We start from the raw sequence: 23,173 nt of genomic DNA on the forward strand, positions 1-23,173 counted from the left end.
AATTTATAAAGACTTCCAGTACTTCTGTCTGAAATATTTTGCATGTTTCAATGAAAGTGTTATCATCAACAGAAATATTTTTACAAGTATTATTTAATAGGTTCCAAAGTGTCTTCATAGTTATTTGAATATGTGCTCTGGTCAGGTTGACCAAATACTATGACAGACTTGTACGCATTGCCCCACACTGGGATTCACAGAATAAAGACAAAACTGCTTTTTTTTTTTTTTTTTTTTCACAATGCAGCTTTCCTCTTCTACAGAAGTCAGGTGCATTTGACCAAATCCCTTTGTTTCTACATTGCCATATGGAGAACATAAATTATATTTATCTTCTCATGTATTTACCTCATTTCTTCACTTTCTTCTTAATTAGACTTTATTTTCTGCTTTTCTTTAACAATTTTATAATAAAAAGGTAGCTGTACCACAGAGCTACCACATAAGAGGGATGATACTTAAAAAAAAATTATTCTAGTAATCACAATTTGTTAAAAATATTGTGTTACTTGATCTGTAGATTAAGAATTCAAATTATGAAAATGAAGATAATTCACCTCTTAAAACAGGTAGAAGGGGTTACACCCACAAAGCATCATTTTATAGCACAAAAGAGTAGCAATATGTACATTTTAGCCCACAGACACAATCTTATCTCAGAACAGTGTGATAAAAAGTGCTCCAGCCTCTAAAGCTACTCTTCTTTACATAATGAAGTGATAATTTGCCCTGGTACTTGAACCTGACCTTTCTACATTCAAGGTGAGTGTCCTAAAGTGCAGCTAGCACTCTTTTCTTTCTCATTTCAACTGATGAACTTTTCAGACCAAGTGGAAAAGAGAGTTATTTCTGTGTGAAAGCCTTAAGGCCTACAGATCAAGTTCTTTTTCTTGCAGATGGAAAGCCTTTTAACCAATGTCAGAATCTGGAAAAAAATTAATAACCAACATGTCCTCCATGAGTACTCTGTCTATTAGGATGGTGGCATGTTTGCTAGTGCTGTCCCACATGGGAGAGTTAGAAGGGATGGATCTCTGATTTCTGCCATTACTCAGTAAATCACAAGTGTTAAAATGGGAGCAGATTTGCACAAGCCAGCAAAGGTATAGAAAAAAAGTTCCTGCCTGTGGAATCTATATCCAAATCTATATCTAGATCAACTAAGTTAAGATTCTGTGAGTATCACAGGAGTTGGAATTATGGACTGGAACCTGAAACAAGAAATTTTCCACATGAATTTCATGCTAAACTCTTCAGCTGTAGAACTGGTTAGTAAAATTGATATTTTTCCCCATTGGTTACTAGTATTCTTAGAATCACAGATTCACAGATGTATAAATCAGTTTGAAGAAACATATGAAGGTTTTTTAGTTCAATCTCCTTCTAAAACTAAGTCTAGCTTCAAAGACAAATCTGTCCCTTAGGATGCTGCCCATGCACATTATGAAAATTTCTGAGGATGCAGAGTCCACAGCCTCCTTGGGCAATCTTGTGACACTCACTGGGAAGAATTTTTTGCATGTCCAGCTCAAGTTTCTCTTTCTGGAACTTTGTCTTTCACCATGCACACCCAAAAAAAAGTGATACACTTTTTCTGTATCACTCTTTTCGGCAGTGGAGACTGCAGTAAGACATGGACTGAGACATATGGTATATTCAGAGAGGCTAAGGGAAGTACTTTAGCCTTACCTGGAAAGAAGAAGGTTGAGGGAAGTTCTCTTAAACAGGTTCTAATCTATCATGAGTTGGACTGTTCTCAGTCTCACTGTTCACACTCTCATTTTGTGTAAAAGTACTCAGTGTACTGAAACAAGCTGAAAAGAATAATACTTTTCTGTTGTGTTGTTAGATTACAACAACCAGGTGACGTATCTCATTATCAGTTTGTGCTCTAGAAGTTTTAGTGTTTAGTATATTTTTCCATGAAGGGAACAGTTGGGTTAAAAACTCTCTGGAAATGGTTAAATACCATTTCTCATTCAATTTTCTTTTCTTTGGGGAGTTTTGCATGCACTTCCTTCTTCTTTTTCTATGTTACAATGCCTAGGTGCTATTCCATAGTTTTTCCCACCCTGATGTGTTCAGAAAGCCCCAGATTTAGACTTCATTCTGCAATGAAAATTCTAGCCAACTTGTAACATATTTTACTGTCAATCCTTCCTGTACATGAGTAATAAAGCAGCAACATTTATGAATTCCAAAATGAAAAAAAATAAGGAGGGAAATATTTATATTGTCTTCTGAATCTCTCCTTTTGTTTTAGTCCTAGGTGTCTTTGTGAATTGTGTTTTGATTTTGAACATCTGGAACTGGCAACGTGCCAACTAAATGGTTTGGTATGAATTAGTTTGGGGTTTTTTTCAGAGGTGATAGTTTCTGCTTTTGCTATAGAAACTAGCAAAGTTTCTGTTTGAGTGTTTAATAGTCTAGTATTTGAAAAGAAAACAGTACCCATGGGATGATCTGTACTTGCAAGCAAGCCACTTGCAGCTCTCAGTTACTAACACATTTATTTTAGAGTGTTCCAAGATGCTGACAATATTTGGACTATTTAGTCCTGGGTGGAACATACTACCATGTCTTTACCATGTGTAGCTGCATTTTACTCACCACCTGTGGTTTCTGAGAGATTTCACTGTTCTTTTGACAACACTGAAACATTAATTTGCACGTTTTCATAGTGCCATAATTCCCATACTGCAAACTTCATAAGGTATCTATTTATTGGCCAACACAAGTGTAGTAGTGCATGTTAAATTATGTATACAAACATATTGAAATGTCAAAGTAGAGAAAACAGTTTATTTAACCTTACAATAAATTTTAATAATAATAGAATAGCTTAGATTGTCTTGTCCTAACCTGTTTTTTTTTTCATTTTATAAAAGAAAGAAACATAGTTGTCAACTATATGGACAAAAGGACACTATTTGATATGTTTTATTTTCTACAGTCTGGTTAAAAATAGCATGCAAGTAATTGAATAAAAATATCTGTATATATGATTTATTTTGAAATAACAATTATACCAGCAATGAATAAAAAATTTTATCATGACAGTTAAATGAAAGTATGACAAAAAGAAGAGTAAACAATTATTTAACCTGAATATTTTTTTCCTTGTTATCTTTCATGTATTCCATTAATATAACAATGTCATAAGCTCTGAACACATATTTTCACAAATTTTAAATTGTTCGTATATTGTTAAATCAATTTTTCCTTTGCAATGGGTAACAATATATAAAAGGCAGGATGATTAGGAAAGTTGGACAGGAATCTTGTATGGACACACGCCAGCCCATACTGCTCACTATAACTCACAATGAATCCCACCTAACTTCCCTGTGAGTCTGGAACCTGCTGGCATGTATTGCATGCATGAATATAGATTTTTATGAAGTTGAATCTCTTTCATCAACTCATATAGCCAGATAAAGACATATTTTGCATCAGATTTGGTAATTCTTGTGCTTTCTAAATAGAACCATTTGTAAAAATATGCACACATTCCCTTAAGTTTGCCAAGTCCTTGCTAAATATTAACAAACAGAATGGATAATATGCAGATTGACACTTGCTTTAAGGCATATCCTATTTTTAAAGCACTACCATGGTGTGTTATTCCTGCAGTTACTGCCCCTGGAAGGGAACTGGATGATCACAGGTATCTCACTCCAGTGAAATCTCAGCGGCCACCCGAAGGCAGTTGTACATCTCCTGTGGCAGGTCAGCCCGAGTGAGGTTGTTTCCATCCAGGCGCAGATGTGTGATCCTGGAATAGGTCGTCGGTCCAACTACCTTACAGAAGCTGCTCAGTGGGAACTCTGAAGCAAAGAGAACAGAAATAAGAGAAAAACATGAATAATTAGGAGAAATAGGACAAAACCATTATTTTTCTGCTTTTTTTTTTTTTTATTTAAGTTGAAAATTGTGACTTTAATTCATTTTACTGTTTTCAATATTTTGCATTTACACTGATGAGAATCAATGTAAATTTATTGTAACTTGAGGGGCTTGTGTTGGGAGAGGCTCTTTCTGTTGGTTGTGAGAGGTTCAGAATTTCAAGACTGAGTTTTTCAAATGCCATTTTCTTCCAGTACACATTTGACTTTTAGACTTCAGATTTCATATAGACGTCGAATCTGGCATATAGATAAAAGGAAAAAATCACTCTTTTTAAAAAAACTAGAGATGCAGAGGGATGAATCAGTCAGTTTGTGTACATTACAATGGAAGGGTAAAACTGTTTCATAAGATATTGAAGGAAGTAAAAAATTTCTGGAGAAATTGAAACCATGATACAGCTTTACTCTAAAGTGCAGGCAGTCCAATGGGTGTCTGTATATTTTGTATGCATTTTATTTTACCTGTTTCAGAATGAAATTTGGGTCTAGGGTTGGAGAAGAGTTTTACATTTAAACTGTGCAGTTGAACCTTTTCACATCAGAATTAGGTGAATCTGAATGCAAAAATTACTTATCAAATATATATATTTATTGTAATTTATATATCATGTTATATATGGTCTCTATTCAGTTGAGGTATTATTTGGTTCTCATAACACCAGATAGATCTTGAATGGAAATTTGTCTTGTGTCCTATGATCAGTATGAACTGTAAACTAGAAATTACATGAATCACTGAAATTTTCTGCTCAATATGAAGAGCACACACACTGTTCTGTATTATAGAACTCTTTCATGCAGAGAAGATCTATCCTCAGGAGAGAATGTATGTGAATATATTTGATGTCCCCTGCATACCACATTGTGTAATTTTGCAAAGAGGGTCTTCATTCCCTGTTTCTTTTGTCAGACAGAGGATTAGTCTATTGAAAAGCTCCATAACTACTAAAGAAACAGTCTGAGAGACTTGCTCTTCTTCAGAACACTGACATCAGATGAATTCACACAGAAAATACTTTAAAAGGTTAAAGGGACTCCTTAAATGAACCCATGAATCTCATAATTTCTGAGATACCAGGTTAGTATTATCAAAATCAAATAACATTTGATTTACCTTTCATAAGTCACCTTATGTGTCTTTTCTATGTGGCTGCTTAACTCATCTAAGAAAGTATGATCAAATTGTAGTACTAAAGGAAGTGGAGGAAGTACCTTTCATACCTTCTCATTAACTTTTGGATTAACATCCTTCTAATTGGATTCTTCCAGGACTTGCATTACAATAATTTTCTATCACTAATGAAACATGGCTTTTGCAAACTAAGTATAAATGTACAGGCAGCTCTTAAGAGCATGGGTAATAAGAGCATAGGTAATTTTTTGGACAGAGATATGATGATAAGAATGGGTAAAGACTCAGGTACCTGCCACAAAGTAAGTTGTTTTGAGTAGGGGTTAAGGAAACATAATTTAAAAGTCAGATCTTGATCTCCAATTTCATTAAAGCAAATCAAAGCAATTTCCTAGATTTTGTGTAGTGTGCAGCCTACTTTTGGAAGGGTGTGAGATGAATGGCATCCTTTGGGCAGTCCATGTTGTAATATAGTAAAATTTTAATACTTCAGACCAAATCTAATGCCCTTCTGGTTCAGAATGTACCAGCAGAAACAAACTAATGATTCTTGTTCATTAAGATCATATGATCTGAGAGATGTTTATAGGATTATGTCTGTGTGGAATTTTGCTGAATAAAACCATAAATTCCTGAGATTTAACTCATTTTCTTGGGCTATAGGCTATATCATTGACTATTTAGTTTCAATTTTCTTCAGATAATTTGGGTTTAATTTGTAAAGTTTGAAATAAAACTGAACTCTAATATCGATTTTTTCCATCTTCTTGTCATTCAGGAATGACATGGTAAGTATATTTTTGCTGACGACAAACACTTAAAAACTTTATAAATATAATTTTAGGGTTTTTTCCCATATTGTTACTTTTGAGCATAAATGCTAACATTTGGTTGCAAAAGAAGGTATGCTTATAGAAGCTGGAGAGATGGTTAACTACTCAAAAGGACATAAACTTCATACACATAAACCACAAAATTTAACTGCAATAACAAAATTCTGATCTGTTCTGACTGTTTATGAGGCTAAAACTACTTGGGAAATGGATGGAGAACTTGTCCTCCCAGAAGTTAAATGAACTCAGTCATGGACTTCATTGGGATTTTGTTCCAATATTTGGTCCGCATCATCTGAATGTGGATATCAATTTTTTTATACTCTTTATATAATTTTCAGTTGTTAAAAGCATATTAAAAAAATGTTTCATTTTAGTTGCAGTCTCTACTAGCAGAAAATAAGACCAGTGGTTCTTATGAGTGCACTGGATGAGCTGTTATCTGTATAATCTGTATGGGGAATTGCAATCCTTTAGACTGAAGTACAATGGCATCAAATATCTCAGTAGTTTACTTCCTCTTTTGTTACACTTACTAATGTTTCAGCTGAAAAAATGTCTTCCTGAATTTATGAAATTCATATTCAGCAACAGTGTACCTGGATTTTTTTCCTATATATTTTCCCAACACAGAATTCCTGCATAAGCCAGACACTGAGAGAATAAGAAGTATTGGTTGAAAATTGGATTTTCATCTAACAGTACAGTGGGCAATCCTAACAGGATCTGAAGTTACATAGTCATTATTGTTGGTTTGTTGTCCACTAATCACATGAGACACGTTTTTAGATAGGCCATGTTAAAAAAATCCTTTGGGAATTGTTGGAGTGAGCTGGATAAAAGACAATAAAGCACTTCTACAATTTGATAAATAGTCTCTTAACTGTCCTCTGGAACATTTTCATACTTCCCCTTTCATACTCCATTGATGTAGAGTATCCCCATTACTTCCTGGGGTTTCATGTGGAAGCAACAATTTTCTTCTTAATCTCTTATAAGTACAGATGAAATATGAAGAAGGCCATCTTTGGACCCTTTTCTTGTTTCACTGAACCTCTTTGATTACTGAAGTTTTTTTTCCATCCTGCAGAGTTTCTTTTTGCCTTGAGGAGCCTGTAACATAAGTCTCTGTGTGTGTGTGTGTGTGTGTGCACATGCATATGTGTGCTTATATAATAATAATGTCATCTTAAAGACATTTCAATTTAGAAACTACAGTTTAGGTTTGAGCTATGGAGAAAGCAAAAGCTTTTCTAAATCTTCCATGGTCCTATTCTAGCTTGGAGATCCAATATGCACCAAGTACAGTAGATAAAACTGTAGATTTGACACCTACAATTAATATAATGGATTTATTATGTGCTTCAATTTATTAGCTAGAAATCAGAGGAGTTACTCTGAATCTGATTTCTTAAGAGTTTGCTATCTGCTTCACCCATTGCTTCTTGCAACACAGAGGGAAACAACACATACTAAGGCAAAACCAATTCTAATACATATTTTGATGAGTTTATTATCAGTTCTTGTTCAAAAAAGTCACTCAAATAAGGGTATTTCTCAAACAAATTATTTTTTATGAATGACAATGCACAATGATTGTAGCAAGTCCATGGTGAAACTCATGGACAGTAATTTAGAGAAATATTCTTTCCAGTAATATCAACAAAGTTGGAACCAGATTATTCTTTCTTAGACAAATATAAATGTTAACTGCAAGCTTTAAGGTACCTGAGAAAAAGGGAGACATAGCAATTTAAGAACTATGGAAAAATATCTTTATGTTAGTTCTCAGTATAATGAAAACTTCAAACTAAGCAAGCACAAACTGAAAGATTATACCTTTTGTGTATCTGGGGACAAATTATCATTACTCCTTAGACTCACTGCATATGTGTGCCATAGGCCATTGCATGGAACAGAAGCTGGCCTAGTTTACTTTCATAAATCACTGGTAAATCATAACAATTTATTAAACAAAGGAACTGGTTGTTGGTTTGAGGTTTAAATAATCACAGATCAATCAACTCAATTTCCCAAAAGACTAAGCACTCATAGCTGTAAGTCAGGTGTCATGAATGGTGAAATCCAAAGGCTTTGTTTGCCCTATATTAAGGATTATTTCTAATTAATTTTTATCCCACATTGTCAATCAGCATCTTAGGGAACTATATATTGTGCCTGTAAAATTAGATAGCTGAGAAATTGATTCTTGAAGTCTGCTAGAATTTATGATAAGGGAAAAAACCCAGTAAATCATAATTCTGGTGCATCAGTCCATAGGGTAGCAATGATAGTGTAGCAGTAGCTGGTGAGCATCCACTCCCCACACCATCCCCCTGAAAATGCAGCTTGCCCTGAAAAGCTAAAATTGTTGTCATCGTCCCTGACTCTGATGTCCTTGGAAAAGTGAACACCAGCCAAGCTTGGTACCTGGTTAACTTGCAGAAAGCTCAGATCATTCTAAGCAGGGAAAAGTGCTTATATCACATGAGAAATTAAAAATAATAATTTTTAGCTGTTTTAGGAGTGGCAGAGTATCTGGTAGAGTTCCACAGGTTGCTGTATGCCTTAGGTGGGAACTATTATCTCACTGTTTTCCCTCATGAAAACAAGAAACTAAGATGCACTAGAAAAAAAAAAGCCACTGAGAAAAATGAAACATAGTACATACAAAACATGTAAAAATATCTTGCCCTCGGTCTGGCAAGATCTCCACTAAAAATACTTGGTTTTAAAGTCTACATCTTCATGGAGTTAGCTATGTATGGAGTAGCTAACACTGATACTCTTAATCCTTGATGGATACAAGCAGACAAACAGAAGGGAGGATTTTGTGGTTTACTTTATATCAACAAGCAAGATGATATAAATCTTCCTGATAAACCACAGTCATATTTGGAACATCTCCCTCTCCATCAGGGACTACACTGACAGAGGTGCAGCTGGAGAACTTCTGGCATGGTGGTGAGGCCTCTCCAGCTCTGCAACACCTCTTTGTCAACCCAGGAATGGGACAGCCTTGTGAGAGCCCTGTCTCTGCAGAAACCTTCATGGTCTGATGAAAGTTGTGGCATTTCTTGACTTCAGAAGGAACATTTTTCAGATTGTAAGAGAATGGAGACAAACTTGCCTGATCGTATGATGTGCGAAACAGGAATGAAGAGAAAGAACAGGGGCAGCTCTTTGGATTTCAAGAGAGATTTGGAGGGATGCTGCATGAAGCAAGGGAGGAAAGAAACAAATGCAGTTACTTTGATGTATCTTTTTCACGGCATCTTGTGCCTGCTATCTTATGAATTTGTTGTTTTCTCCCTTTCTCCTCCCTCCAGCATTTTGATTAGCAGCTCCTGAAAGGTTATCATAGTCATATCCTCACATGACATCTCTCTCTTTTTGTCAGCTTAAGAATTTTGAACATCTTTTTGCACTGATCAAACTTTTCAATTTTTTTTCCTGAATTGTATAAGACAACTCCATTGGCGCCTATGTAGTTACTCCAATTTACACAAGACAAGAGTTTGAGGAAAAAATCCACATCAGTATGAAAGCATAAATTTCTCATTTTAAGGATATATTGAGTGTATTCAGTAAATATCTGTCTTTTAACATGGATGTGGACAACTATTAGGTAAATGTTAGTGTGCTAACAGTCTAACCAGTACTATTTTTTCAGACTGGTTGATGTGTTATTTCAGATACTTGCATTGACCATCAGTATCTAGTCTGTGATAAAGATTAATGAATATGTGTAAATTTAACTTACTGTTAATTTTGTTGACTTGGAGGTAGAAGTTTTCCAGGTTCTCACTGACAATTGGAATGCTCTTCAGCTGATTGAAGGAGAGATCCAACTCAACTAGTGATGTGATGTTGAAGACATTACCTGGTATTCCAGAATCTGTTAATTTATTGTGGGATAAACGTAAATATTGCAGGGCTTTAAAACCTTGGAAGTACTCATCGGGAACGTTGGAAATCTGATTATTATCAAAATACAGCATGAGCAAGGAGTGAGGCAGTCCTGTCGGTAGCTTTGTAAGTTGATTGAAGCTTAAGTCAAGATACAAAAGTGAATTCAGGCCTTTAAAAGCCCCAGAAATGGAATCTGCTTTCAGCTGGTTGTTCTGGAGGTGAATGACAGTCAGATTCATCAACCCCTCAAATGCACCAGGATTGACTTTTGTGATCTTGTTGTGACTTAATTGCAGGTCATCTAGAGTTTTGGGAAGTGGTCCAACAGCTTCAGTCAAATTGTTGTAGTTAATGTGAAGTTTCTTCAGGTTCTTTAGTTTAGAGAAGACTCTTCCCTTAATTTTTGAATTTTCCAAATGGTTGTGATCCAGGATCAGCCACTGTAGGTCTGTTACATTGTCAAATGTGTTCTCTTCAATTCCCTCAATCATATTGTTTCGAAGATAAAGGTATTTTATTCCACTTGGTACAATTGGAATGGTTTTCAGCTTAAGATTGTCACAATACATGGCAGTAGGGTAGCTTAAAGGACAATTACATTCTGGGGCACAGACTGCTGCGGATGGCCCAAAAGGATCATAACCATAATCATCTCCAGGACCGTAGTCATACTGGCAAAAACTGCCACCAATCAACAGCAGAAAGACAGCTAGGGATTTTAAAGTCATCTTTCTAATGTGTCTCGTCCCTGTATGGTGAAAGGGAACAAACAGGATATAACATTATTTTTTTATCTCTCTCAGCAATATTTGAAATTTTACCGCATAAAGATTCTATTTAAAAACTAATTACAGTTCCTATTTAAAGTTTTTAATGAAGAAAAAAATATTGGGTTGTTAGTATTACATTGTTAACACTATATTACTGCCCCTGTCTTGTATAATCTTCCTTTGCAATGCAAAATTGCTGGCCATTTTGCTGTTGTAAGTAAAACTTTTTTTCATATCTTTCTGCCTTCATTGACTAAGTCACAAGAAAGATGATGAAGTACAAGATTTTTAAACTTGCCACAGAAGTTTTCCGTTTTGATGAAGGCCACATTCAGAGATAGTGCCACCATTTAAATTCTACCAAGCATTCCTAATGTGCTGAATTGTCTCATTTCTAAACATGTGGCTATTTGACTTAAGTTTGAAAGAGACAGGGAAGTTAAAACTGAGGGTAATGCTCTCATACATAGTGTGTTGTTAAGATGTGTTGTTGTGATGCACTAAAGGGAGTTTCCTACAATGTGTGTAGCTTGAAAGCTCTTTTTCTCATGGATTATGTTCTGTAAAGCATGGTCCACTAAGTTTCAAGCAAACAAATCGGAATATAAAGCATATTATCTTTAACATGCCAAACAACCAGTATTGCATATGTGTGCAGTGGATCTGAAATGACTGAATCTGACAGTGGACCTGAAATGACTGAATTTCAGATAGTGAAAATGTTCTTGCAAATTCTCTATACAACAAAGGTCTTGGTTACATTTTATGCCCATTCTAAATTAATTGAACAATAAAACACTGGCTTTACATAGTTAGTTTTTCAGTTCACATACAGCAAAAGGACATTCGGTGTCTTTGGAGATGTTTGTGATTCAGTATACGTCGGGTGACTTAACTCTTTAAGGCCATAGCTTTCTCATCAGGTACTCCACAAGATGCCAATTAATCTGGGAAGGCTAGTACCTTGTTTATACCTCTTACTGGCTAGATAGATGTTCTGCTGGAAAAGTAAGTCTAGAATCAATAAAGTCAGTGAGCTTACTTTGATTTTCAGTAGTAAAAGACAAGGCTACAAGTACTCAACTACTGTTCAGAGACTGAGAGGATTAAGAAAATCCTTAAAACCTTTTTTTTTTTCTTAAGGAATTTCAGAAAGTATTTGAAGCCTGTAAACAGACCACAAAACATTGATCTCAGATCTGGGCAATCTTCCAGCAGAGTAAGTTAGTCTTGGTATTGGAATTGTTACACAGAGGACTTAAAGTGCAGGGCCATAGCTACAAAATTTTCCCTAATTCTAAATGTCTTTGCTTCTATTGACTTCTTAAAAGCCACATCCTATTCTAGTGAGATAACAATCTCATTTAAAGCATCTCTAGGCAGGGCCTATTGATCTTGTTCAGTACAGTACAAAGAATTTTTTTAAAATGTTCTTATGTTACTTCCACTCAACAACTCATAAAGTTCCATTGCTAGATATTAAGTTGCTGTCCCCTGAAAAAGGAATCTGATTGCATATCATCTCAATGGCATTGGTCCCATCACATTTACCTAATTACAAACCCCAGGATAATCATTGAAATAGTAGTTGTCAGTGTAATTTTCTTTCATGTCTTTCATTACTGCATGAGAACACGCAACATGAACATGAGCTCGACCTTTAGACCCCTGCTGGTATAAATAAGTACAGCTCATCTGAAAGCAAAGACTGAAGTAAGACAATTCATCTCAACATCCAGTCCTATTTAGGTACTAAACATTACAGAAAGGAAATCAAGTACTTCTGTATTCAAAGTATAAAAAGAGGGTAATGAATTCCTTGGACTACATTCTTTGGCCTTACAGTAACATTTTTTACACACCTCCTTAATTTTATAGTTTTAGAATAACATAGACATTTTAAATTCAAATTCTATTTTTCTTCTAGTTTCAAATCATATCTGCAATGCTAAGTTTCATTATTGATATCATAGTCTTACAGTCCTTTAAATAGAGTACAAAATTTCACTGCTCTGCAGAACCCTAGAAGTAACTAAAAATGTTACATAGCAAGTGCTTTGAATTAATTTATCAAAATGTTTTAGAATTTATGTGACAATTCTGTAGTTAAGGGGCATATGGACATGTGTGTAACATAAAATTGCAAAGTAAATAGGAAATTTATTTAACTTGTTTTATTAATGCATTTCTCATTCAGGTATCTGAATGTTTCACTGTCTGAAGTGTAAAAGGTTAATAGATCATGCTTGTTTTTTGCACTGAACTACATAAATCCAAAATATGAAATCAGAATACATTCTTTGATGTTTATCTTACAACATAAACATGCTTTAATTAATTGCCTGTGCCTGTTCTAAGGAGTTGTGTTGCAAAATACCTGTGAAAATATTTGTGAAGTTGCTCAGGCAACTTGCCAAAACATACTAAATGGTAAATCCATGATTTTGGGAAAATGCTTGCTGCATTAGTGTAGAAATATTATTCTAACTATGTTTGACTTTGTCTATATTTCCTTATTAATTTATTGTGAAACAAAAGAAATATAAAATTAAGAGTCAATCAACTTTAATTCTGTAGCTTAACTTATACAGTTTGCAAAAGTCTGTAATTTTAAAAGTTTCACTAGTGTATTTAAAATGTGCTTTAAAACTGATTAGAAATTTAAAAAAATACCTAGTGTTTATCATTGTTTATGTGATTAATTATTTAAATATCAGGATACGTTGTCTTTTTCTAGAATGAAGCAAAATGATTTAGCAAATGGGGTTTACGAAGCTCTCACTATTATGAATGAAAAAAGTAAACAGTGAGTACTCTTACAAATGTCTTTGTACTGTATGTCAACTCTTATTCCGATGTAGAACAAAACAGACTGTAAAAAATTGCAACACTGATGTACAAAATATGTGAAGCTGTTTGAAGGAAACTGAGATAGTGAATCGACAGTAAAACTGTTGATTTGTGCTCAATTTACAAATTGGCAAACTTATCCTGTCATATTTTCGTTCCCATTGCAGCTACATTTAAACAGCTGAACATTACGGTTAAAGCATGCAGCAGCACTTACCTTACTGCCTTCAAGCTGCTTTCCTTAATTCCCAGAGCAGATGCAATAAGAGGCTGTATCGACCAATATATGCTCTAAACAGTGTCAGGAGGTAAAAGTCTGCCAGATCCTCTGTGTTACAAGAGGGAAAAAAAAAAGCCCTAGTCACGCTGTTCTCTAAAGCTGCTATGTCATCATGGTGATCTTGTGGTGTGGCATGTACAAAAATGCAGCTCTCTAATGAAGTGCAGGTGGATACCATATTTTGTACAAGGACAACCCATCTGTTCCTCCTGTGGGATCAGAGAATGATATTTCACAAACCTGAGAAAGTTAAAAAGCCATAGGTTTATACAAGATTTTTTTTTTTTGTATTTCAGAGGGAAAATACGTTATGTTGTAAAAAGAATTGCAAACAGGCTTTTGTTTTCCAACTTATTTTATACTGCTAGACATGAACTAACACACAGCAGTCAGACCTCAATGCTGCTGTTCTTCTTCAGCCAAGTGACTCATTCATTTTTCTGCCTTTTTCTTTAACTGTCTTATGACCACAGTAAAATATGTTTAATGAAAACTTTAGCCTAAGAATCAGATTCAAAATTATCTTTGAATCATACCCTTTTCCACATTGCATACTGAGTTCAAAGATTACATACTTGAGTCCAAAGATTCTTCTGCAAATCATTGGAATTGATTTGGTCTGGAGATTTTTGGTGGTTGAATGTATATTTGTTTAATGAAAACACATCCCAGGAATGGGTTTTGAGCAGTTACTGTAAACTCACTCCATACATTCGTTCATTTTGCACTTACAGTTTTCTCCTGCTTTTTCAAAATCTGGAACTACTCAGCTTTATGTTGTCTGTTTCTTATTCCATGGATGTAGTTCAAGAATGCATCTTAAGGCTTGGATGAGATGTTACTTTCACCAGGCAATGTTGAAAAATAATATTAAGAAAGTAACAGTTTAAAGTAGATCTTAATGCTTCCATAGGAACTTTCCCTTATCTCTAAATGGAGGATGCCTTCCTTTTTATGAGAAACATCTTTTTTTTTATAGATTTGTGTAGGGACAACTGTCAAATGTGCATATAGAAAGCATGCACAAGCCATTTTAAAATGTCTTGTGTGTTTAATTGCATTTGACTGTAATTGTTGGGGGAGAAATTCAGGGATTTTGTCCATTTTCAACTTATCTTTATGAAAAGATGTAGTACAGAATGTGTCTGGGCTGGACAACCCTATCTATTTCCTGAAGAGGAGCTTCTCCCAAAATTTGCTGCTGATGCATCTCAGTCTCCAGAGCAGTGAAGGCTACTGGGAGCAGGGAAAAGCCATTGCCCTTCACCAAGAGCAGGAAAGACAACAAACACTTAAAGAGCTCTGTGCTTCTGCAATGCCCCAATTTGCAAACAATTAGCTCCACATAGTGCAATGTTATGCTTTTGGAGTTCTGACATGGTGCCTGTCTCCCTGGTGTGGGAGAACCATTTACACTCTGGGAAACACGTTGGTGACGGATCGTTACTGCATTACTGCTTGAATGGTGCCAGGAAGTGAATGTGAAGCAGTGGGATTACACTAGTGAATTAATCTAAGTGAAAAACTGCACGGTATCAGCACTAGAAATGTACAAGTGGACAAAGCTGCTGTTGTTCCGCATGTAGACAAATGGAGACCAGATGGAGTTTCTCATGCACAGAATGATATTTATCTGAAAACTACTTCATTAGCTTTAGTTGACCAAAGAAACCTCAGCTGTGAGTTGACTGCAAATGTAACAACAAGCAGCACTCAGCAAGAGATCAGTTGGAATAAAAAAATATTTTTCATGCAGAAAGAGATAACCTTTAAGATAATATCAAGATTTGCTCTATGGAAGAATATATAACAAGGTGAGCAATGAAGCTCATATATAACAAGGTGAGCAATGTAAAGAGAATTTTAAAATCACAGGAAAGGCATTAATTGTGCTTTCTCTGACTATAGATTTGTTTTGAAGGACAAGCCCAACATTATGATAAATTAATGTATATTTTGAACCCTCAGTAATAGGTGTAGTTTTGCATTTGCAGTACAAATAGAATTGAACATTGGCTGCAAGTACAGGATAATCCAGGCTTAATATGCTTTTGGCACAGTTGTATTTATGAACCAGCTTTTTCTGTATATCAAGTATACATCCTTTTTCTCATTCTGATAACAGAAATATAAAACATGCATATCTTTTTAGCTTAAAAATCTTATTAAGCAAACTGATGATATTTTGAAATTAACATGGTAAAACCTTGGGTCACATAAAGTTCAGCTGACACTTGTTCATTCATATAGTTCCTGTCTTGCTGACTGTTTTAAATTAGCTATGTAAATTGCACAGTCAAGATGAAGAATCACATGCCTTCTGAGGTTAAGATAAAAAACAATAGATTTTCCTCCCTTTTTAATAAGATTTTTTCTGTCTCTCCAATCTGTTATTTAATACTGCCCTTTGGCATAATTTTTATGCTTTTCCTAATCTTACTGTTCTAATTCATGAAGCTATCACCTCATAAGCCTGTTTGGGAGAGCAGGTAGGTACTACAACTCAGCAAATGAAGGTATTGCTTCTTCTGCAACAGAGGGTGGGACTGTGGTTGCGTGATTTCTTTATTTCTGGTCCTATTTTGTATTCTGTGCAGTAGTTCTTTTGTTAGCTCTCAGAAGTCATTAAACAGCATGTGAATGAAGTCTAGCTAATTTCCAATGAATACACAAAATAATATGTAAATTCACCTATGTCATCTAAGTTGTAAACTGGTTATGAATATGCTTCACACTGATGATGTCAGGCCATATTAATATTTCACCTTTACAACCACTGTGCTGCAGTTTTTCTTTAAAATTTATTTTCTTTTATACCTTAATTATTCATCTTTCTTTGATGGGAAATATGATCAAAACCTATTATAATCTAATTGTCTTTGTCTTGTGATATATTAATAGAAATATTTCTTTTATGTGATAAAAGCCCCTTTGTGTTTTGTTTTTTTTTGTTTTTTTTTTTTTTAATTTATATTTTCATGGCTGGAGATGGCCAAGTCTAATGGGTTGTAATGAAAGAATCTGAAAGCAGAGCTCACTGAAAGTCAATTTGCACTGGCTGAGACCTGGCCATGCACTCAAATATTCTTGAGTTACAGTGTCACCATTTTGTTTCTACACTGATCAGCGAAATCCTCTCTTTTTCTCTTGTAAAACTGCCTTCTTTATAGCTTCTTTGCACTTCTGCACAAATGGAAGTGCCTCCGAATCTATTTGGATTTAATACCCTTTTCCCCAAAAGACTTAGGTTACCAAAACTTAATAGATACTATCAAAACCAACTCCTTCTTTGTTTTCATCTTAAACCTGTGCGCACATCTGGTACACAGAACCAAGAGAATTGGGTACCCAGTATCAGGAGTAGAGTATTTTTGCCATAAGAATATATAGCTCCAGAAAAATTCCTTGTGGAAATTTTCACACTGCCACAGGAAATGAGCAATGAGGTTTTCTCTCTGATCACTCAGAATTTAAATTAAATATTACTCTCAAGATGAAATGAAGGTTGGCTCATTTTATTTGGCAACCTGCAGCAGGGGTTAAGAAACCTCCATTAAGGGAAAAAGCTGTTCCATGGACACCATGCAGCAAGCCACTTAATTATAAAGAGGCAACATAATGTTCATATATGATGTTTTCTATGTCTCTAAGCAGTGAATATACAGCATGTTAGCCAATATATAGTGAATAAACAAAAATATGATATTGGCACAAATCTCCAGGAACAATTAGTTAAGTATTTCTGTAGAATTCTGCAGCATTTTGAAAATATTACTGAAAGCTGACTCATATTTAATGAGTTCCACTAAAAACAATTCAGTTCCAGATTCTGGAGGCTGTAGGTGCTTATTTTTTCATCTGAAAACTTCCATTCCTCCTAATTGAAATTTTATTTTTTTCAGCCTCTACACTGGACTTACATGTTAAATGGAAAGTGTTAGAGCACATACTATAAGCATTACAAACTTTGTGGTGATCCAAATCCTTCTTTTCCTTTCTCCTAAAAAGGAAATACCAGCTATGGAAACTTACAAAAATGGTAACAGTGTTACAACCTATTAGCAGACCGCAACAGATATTTTAGTTAGCACGAATCTTTGTTTTTGTCCTTCCGAAAGACTGCTCGCTGTTTTGCTTCAAACTTGACAGTGTCTATATTCTAGTACTGTTGTCCTCCTCTCTGTTGCTTTTCAGACTGTTTTTGATTTGATTCAAATAGTCAACAACAAAATTTCTTTGCGTTGATCCAAAGTCTGATCAAAGCTTTTTTTTTTTTTAATTAGGACTAAACATGAAGGCAAGAGTCTGTTTTTAAACCAGACTCCTTAATATATCCTGTAGGTTTTGTCATAACATTTAATATCTGCTGATCCATGTATAATAGAAAATTAGGTGGCCTTGGAGCATGAGACAATTCAAATGATTCCTAATGTAAAGAATCCAAGAGTATCTCAAGGAGCTGTTGAATTTGTGGGTACATTGTGGTTACATGTAAAAATTATAGCAGCATCTCTGTATTTCTGTATTGTAAACAGTACAGATAATTTATGGAAAAGGCAGAGTTGGACTTGGCCAACTTGGTTAGTTCACCACCTATTATTTGTATATGCTAATGTTGTACCAACATAGACCTGCTTTGAAAATCATTGGATACTAAACACCTTCCCAGCATCTAAGCATTATCAATGTCAGTTTGCAATCAGATCACTACAGCTTAAGGTCAGAAGAGATGTTAAATCATCTGGATTCTGTACAACAAGAATATAGCATTTGGACTTCTGCTAGTTTATGTGACCTTGGAGTTAAACAGATCCACTAAGTCATAATTCATCTTTGCCATGACAGTGGGACAGTTTGGGAGCCACTTAATATGCAGCTTTTAAAAATACTGCCCATTGTCATTTCTAAAATGAGGCACCTTGGACAAATCTATAGCAACTACAGAAGATGCTTTTACCAAGTTTAAAACCTCAGCAGCAAGTAAAGTTTGATAGATAATATCTATTATATCATTGGCTACCTATTAGTATCTATTTTGACATTAGCTGTCACTTAGTTCATTACCCCCTGAATGCTGTGTGAAATTTTTATATTATTTTCCCTAGGACTGGTGACAGATTAATAGTCTTGAGGTAGAGACAGCATTTACCTATTTAAAATCCATGAACAGTAACAGCACATCAGTGTTCTGGTATTCCCAGGTTCATGAAAATGGACTGTAAACGAAGCAAACTCTTACATGTCTTCCTGAGATGTTTAAGTACAAACTATTAATGACAACCAAATCTAAAAGTATTTCTCACTATCAAACATTTTTGTTTGTTTGTTTTTTTTTTTTTAGAAAGAACATGATATAATAAAAATACATCAGTCTGAAAAACAGATCTACTCCTTTCCAAATGCAGTAAACAATGATTATTTTTATTCATACTCCATTGCTAACCATTGGCTTGTGTCTTTTTAGTTGTACTAAAGATAGATATATCTACTATATATATGTATAGTAGTAGTAGTAAATGATGTACTATTATAGATAACATTACTAGAATTTCTCTTCCTCAAGAAAATCTCCATCCTCTTCCAACTGTCTTCTGCCATATGTACAGGGACACTATTATTTAATTTGAACCTTTCTTTTTTTCTTTATGTCTCATGATGTTTTTCCCTTCTACTTACATTTTACTTTTCAAGTGAAATAAAGAAAGTTATGGTTAAAACTGCCCTTTTTTGGGTGTTATATCAAGAAACAAGAGGTATATGAAGAGGTATTTTTATTTTTCTTACAATTTTTTCCTTCCAGACAAATTTGTTCATCCTTTTCCTGTTTAGAGACATTGAGCTCCTCTGAAAGACTGGCTGGAAATATGCTTTTGGCCATATTAAATGGTCAGTTTTGGCAACCACAGATTCCAATCCAGTGATTTAATTGTCTTTATTTTTATCAAGAAATCTGGAGTGGATTAACCTCATGCTGTATGAAACAAATTTTGTCTTAGGAATTGTGCAGTGTTGAGAAGCTCTACTAATGCTTTACTACATGGCCACATAGCCCTGCTAAAAGCATCTCAAAAATCAAATTTCCCATTCGAAAAGCTATTTTTTTTTAAAGTTACTCCACCTTATATCTCACTAAGATTTCCTCCACTTCTCTGCAAGCTGCAGACTATCTATTATTATAAATAGTGTCAGATATGTGATGTATCTGACATTTTGGTCCTGGGAGATAGCAAACACAGATGTCTAAATGTGAGATAAGAGTCCAGGCACTCCTCAAGACAAGTGGGGATGAAATAAACAGTTGTGGAGCCTGGGGAGTGATTCAGTTGTCCAACACAGACACAATAACAGTATTCACTTACCTAAAGGTAGACCTCCAGTATTATTTGAGCGGCTCTCAGGTGTCCAACTCACCTGTATAGATTATGGAAGATGACTTTAACACCTGTGCCCTTTTCAAATGGTAGCTGGTGGCAAAGCAAAGAACTTCAAAGTGCTTAATAGCAAGACATCTGCATTTAGGCAGTTGCCTGTGGTCAAGGGGTTTCAGTCAGGTAGTGCAAGGACATCTAATTGTTCTCTGACATGCCCTGGGCTGCACAGCAAAGCCAAGAGGGTCTGGCTACTGTGACTCAGGATTCTGAGCAGACTTGTCCTGTCCTGAAGTAGCAGAAGGACACCAGGCACATATAAGCAATCCAGAATGATATTAGACACTTATCTTTTGGAACATAAGTTGTGCCCTTGGAGCTCCAGTCCAGGAAATAATCAGTCTCCTAAGTAATAGCTTCACTTTATGTAAACTGTCTGAACAGTATTCTCCAATAATTTTCTCCACAGTCCTCTCTTAGCTGTGTATTCAGCAGAATACCTGCAATGAAATGTTGCAGAAATAGAGCCAAGCAAAATGGGATGTACAAATCTGGAAGCAGTCATGGTCTATTAACCCACAGGTATTTTCCACTTTCTTGCCACCTCTAAAAATCACACTAGTAAAAAAAGCCAAAATAAGCAATTCTCTGAAAGGTCAAATAAAAATTTTGAAGACAGTTCTCTGATTCCATTAGACCATCACCTGAGGCCTCACTGATCAGTTTTCTTTTCTTCAGTCAATCAAAGATTTTCATATATAACTGTATCAGTTGTATACATTGGAAAGGAGAGAAACTATTTAAGACATTTTGTGTCACAGAGTCAAGCTTTGTAAACTTATTTTGAATGGACACAAATGTGCTTAATGTCTGAGTTGATCTCCATCCAACTCAAGAATGACCCAGCTGCACTAACTTTTCCCTCATCCTGCAATGTTTTAAGGAGAATACAGCATTTCCCAATTAAACCTGTTCACCTCCCATAGATTTCAGACTTCTGTCTATTTAGCTTAATTCTTTTTTCTTCATCTCATTTTTTTTCAGGCTTCAGCAATCACCTAGTTAATGTATTTGGATAATTCTGTATCTGTATATTTTTAAAAATGTGTGTCTGTTTGTTAAATGGTAAACTGAATTGACCCAAAACCTGGAATCAACATCTGGCCCTTTAGCTTCTGAGTAGACCTTTTAATGCTTCCATACTATTTTAATTTATATATATATAATATATATATATATTATATATAAATACATAAATACTTTATGCTAAAAAAACAGAAGAGCATTTTGAAAGATGCTGCATCTTTTTGGAATAGTGATAGAAAGCTAACTCAGAGGGAATGTCTTCCCTTCTCTCTTCTCAACTGGGTTGCAACGGCTTCTGGGTTGTGTGTATGGAAAGTACTGCAATCAAATTCTGTAACTCTTCCCAAGTCTCAGCTGTTCAAAGATATAAAAAACCCAGAGATTAGCATTACCGTGAAGGATTGCAGAGAGCATTATAGCTGAATGAGAAGAAAAAGTAAGGAAAGCATTCAGGTAACAGGCAGCTTAACAGCATTCTCAGTGTTTGGGTAGATAAATGCAAAATATTAATGTCACAAAAAAATTATTGTATAAAAGGAAATTGATGACTTCTCTCTTCTTTAGGTTTTACCTACACTAATAAATCACATAATGCCCCTGAAAATGGCAAGTTATTCTTTGCAGTATTAGTATATAAGAATGGGATTTTGCATGATTCTAGCCTGAACTAAACAATTCCTAGCCAGGGTTTGGGACTTATCACTCTCAACATAGAGCTTAAATGAAGCCACTGCGTTTCATGAGGCAAGAAAGCCTTACAACAAAGATGAGACTAAGTCATGTTCCAGCCTTTGAAAATGGCATGATTTCACTTAATAACAAAAATGTAGCTTTAGACTCTAGAATATAACCTAAGCCATCAATAAGAAAGTAGACATTCAGGTCCTAAGGTTTGCTGACATGCCCTGATCCACAATTTGAATTTTATCAGATTATAATTTCGTTATTTCCACCATTTTATCAACATTTATATGTGTTTGCCTGTGTATGGTTGTATTTATATACACTTTTGCCTTATACTGAGGTTTTGAAGAAGATACTATGGACTATTTTTAATTTTCAAAGGAGAAACAAATATGCTTGAGAAACAAGATCTGATTCCAAGATTTAGGAGAGGAATAATATTTAAGTGGAAAAGCTGGTTTCACATAGAACTGCTGACACAAACTTAGCTACAGCAGTACCAGTGAGCAGCACTATAATTTAGGCCATTTTCCTACCTCATAGCAGCTTCTAGATAGACACAGATAATATGACTACTCAGTTGTAGTATGGCAAACCCATTGCTCCTATTCAATTTCATGAAAATAGAATGACAGCTGGGATCACATATTTGTAATAACTTCACTCATAAAAGGAAGGGTTTTACACTGTGTTTTAGCAGTTAAATCTTTACCATTATTATGGACCTTTTAACACAAGCATAATTAAATAACCCTGAGACCCATCAGATATGTGTTGTCTCAGAATGGTTATTTTTCCAGGGAGTCTACATGAGGGCCATTCTTTCAAACAAGTAGGGAATAGATGTGTGGGTGATGGCCCACATCAAAATGTTGACTCAAAATGTTTGATTCAAAGCTTGGTGAAGGGAAGGAGGTGTTTGCTTTACCAATTAGCAGGAAATCTTTCTTCTGAAAGCCACCGCTAATGACTTGTCACAAACATCAAAACATTTTTAGAGAAGTGCCTTGCAAGGCTTTGGAGAACAGGGCTTGTGTTCCTAATTAACTCAGGTGATGTTGTAGATGTTACTCCAGCTTCATCCACATTTTCCAGCCACACTGCCTCCACCCACTGTCCAGCAGCTGTATTCCATCTGAATCCCAGTCCTAGCTCTGTCCTGGGTACACTGTTCCTAATTTTGTACCTGGCATTGTATTATTGACTTGCAGTCTGAGCTTGACCTTAAGCCTGCCCTCTCAGGGGACATCTTTTACAGTCACAGACTGTCACAAACAGCTTTGCTGTGCTTCATGGGGTACTGTGGCACTGTTACCTCAATCCTGAGGCTGCTGCCCTGCCTTATGTGAC

The 23,173-nt window shown here is 35.2% G+C and overlaps 1 protein-coding gene across 1 annotated transcript; it reads right to left on the minus strand.

The window, feature by feature from the left end:
- Nucleotides 1-2,782: 2,782 nt before the first annotated feature.
- On the minus strand, nucleotides 2,783-13,859 carry LUM (lumican). The gene is made up of 3 exons (XM_053942940.1): nucleotides 13,623-13,859; nucleotides 9,637-10,533; nucleotides 2,783-3,827 (listed from the first exon to the last, which is right to left on the minus strand). The coding sequence occupies exons 2-3, from the start codon at nucleotides 10,511-10,513 to the stop codon at nucleotides 3,673-3,675; spliced, it is 1,032 nt and encodes a 343-aa protein (XP_053798915.1). The 5' UTR covers nucleotides 10,514-10,533; nucleotides 13,623-13,859; the 3' UTR covers nucleotides 2,783-3,672.
- Between the last annotated feature and the right edge of the window lie 9,314 nt (nucleotides 13,860-23,173).

This window comes from Vidua chalybeata, chromosome 5, assembly GCF_026979565.1.
Source record: "Vidua chalybeata isolate OUT-0048 chromosome 5, bVidCha1 merged haplotype, whole genome shotgun sequence".
In the NCBI taxonomy this organism is placed as follows: Eukaryota; Metazoa; Chordata; class Aves; order Passeriformes; family Viduidae; genus Vidua; species Vidua chalybeata.

Bases quoted from the DNA above. Each gene is read 5' to 3' on its own strand.
- LUM (XM_053942940.1), bottom strand. From the start codon at position 10,513: ATGACTTTAAAATCCCTAGCTGTCTTTCTGCTGTTGATTGGTGGCAGT. The intron at 3,828-9,636 runs GTAAGTTAAATT...TCTTTGCTTCAG, and splicing joins CCAAGTCAACAAAATTAACA to AGTTCCCACTGAGCAGCTTC.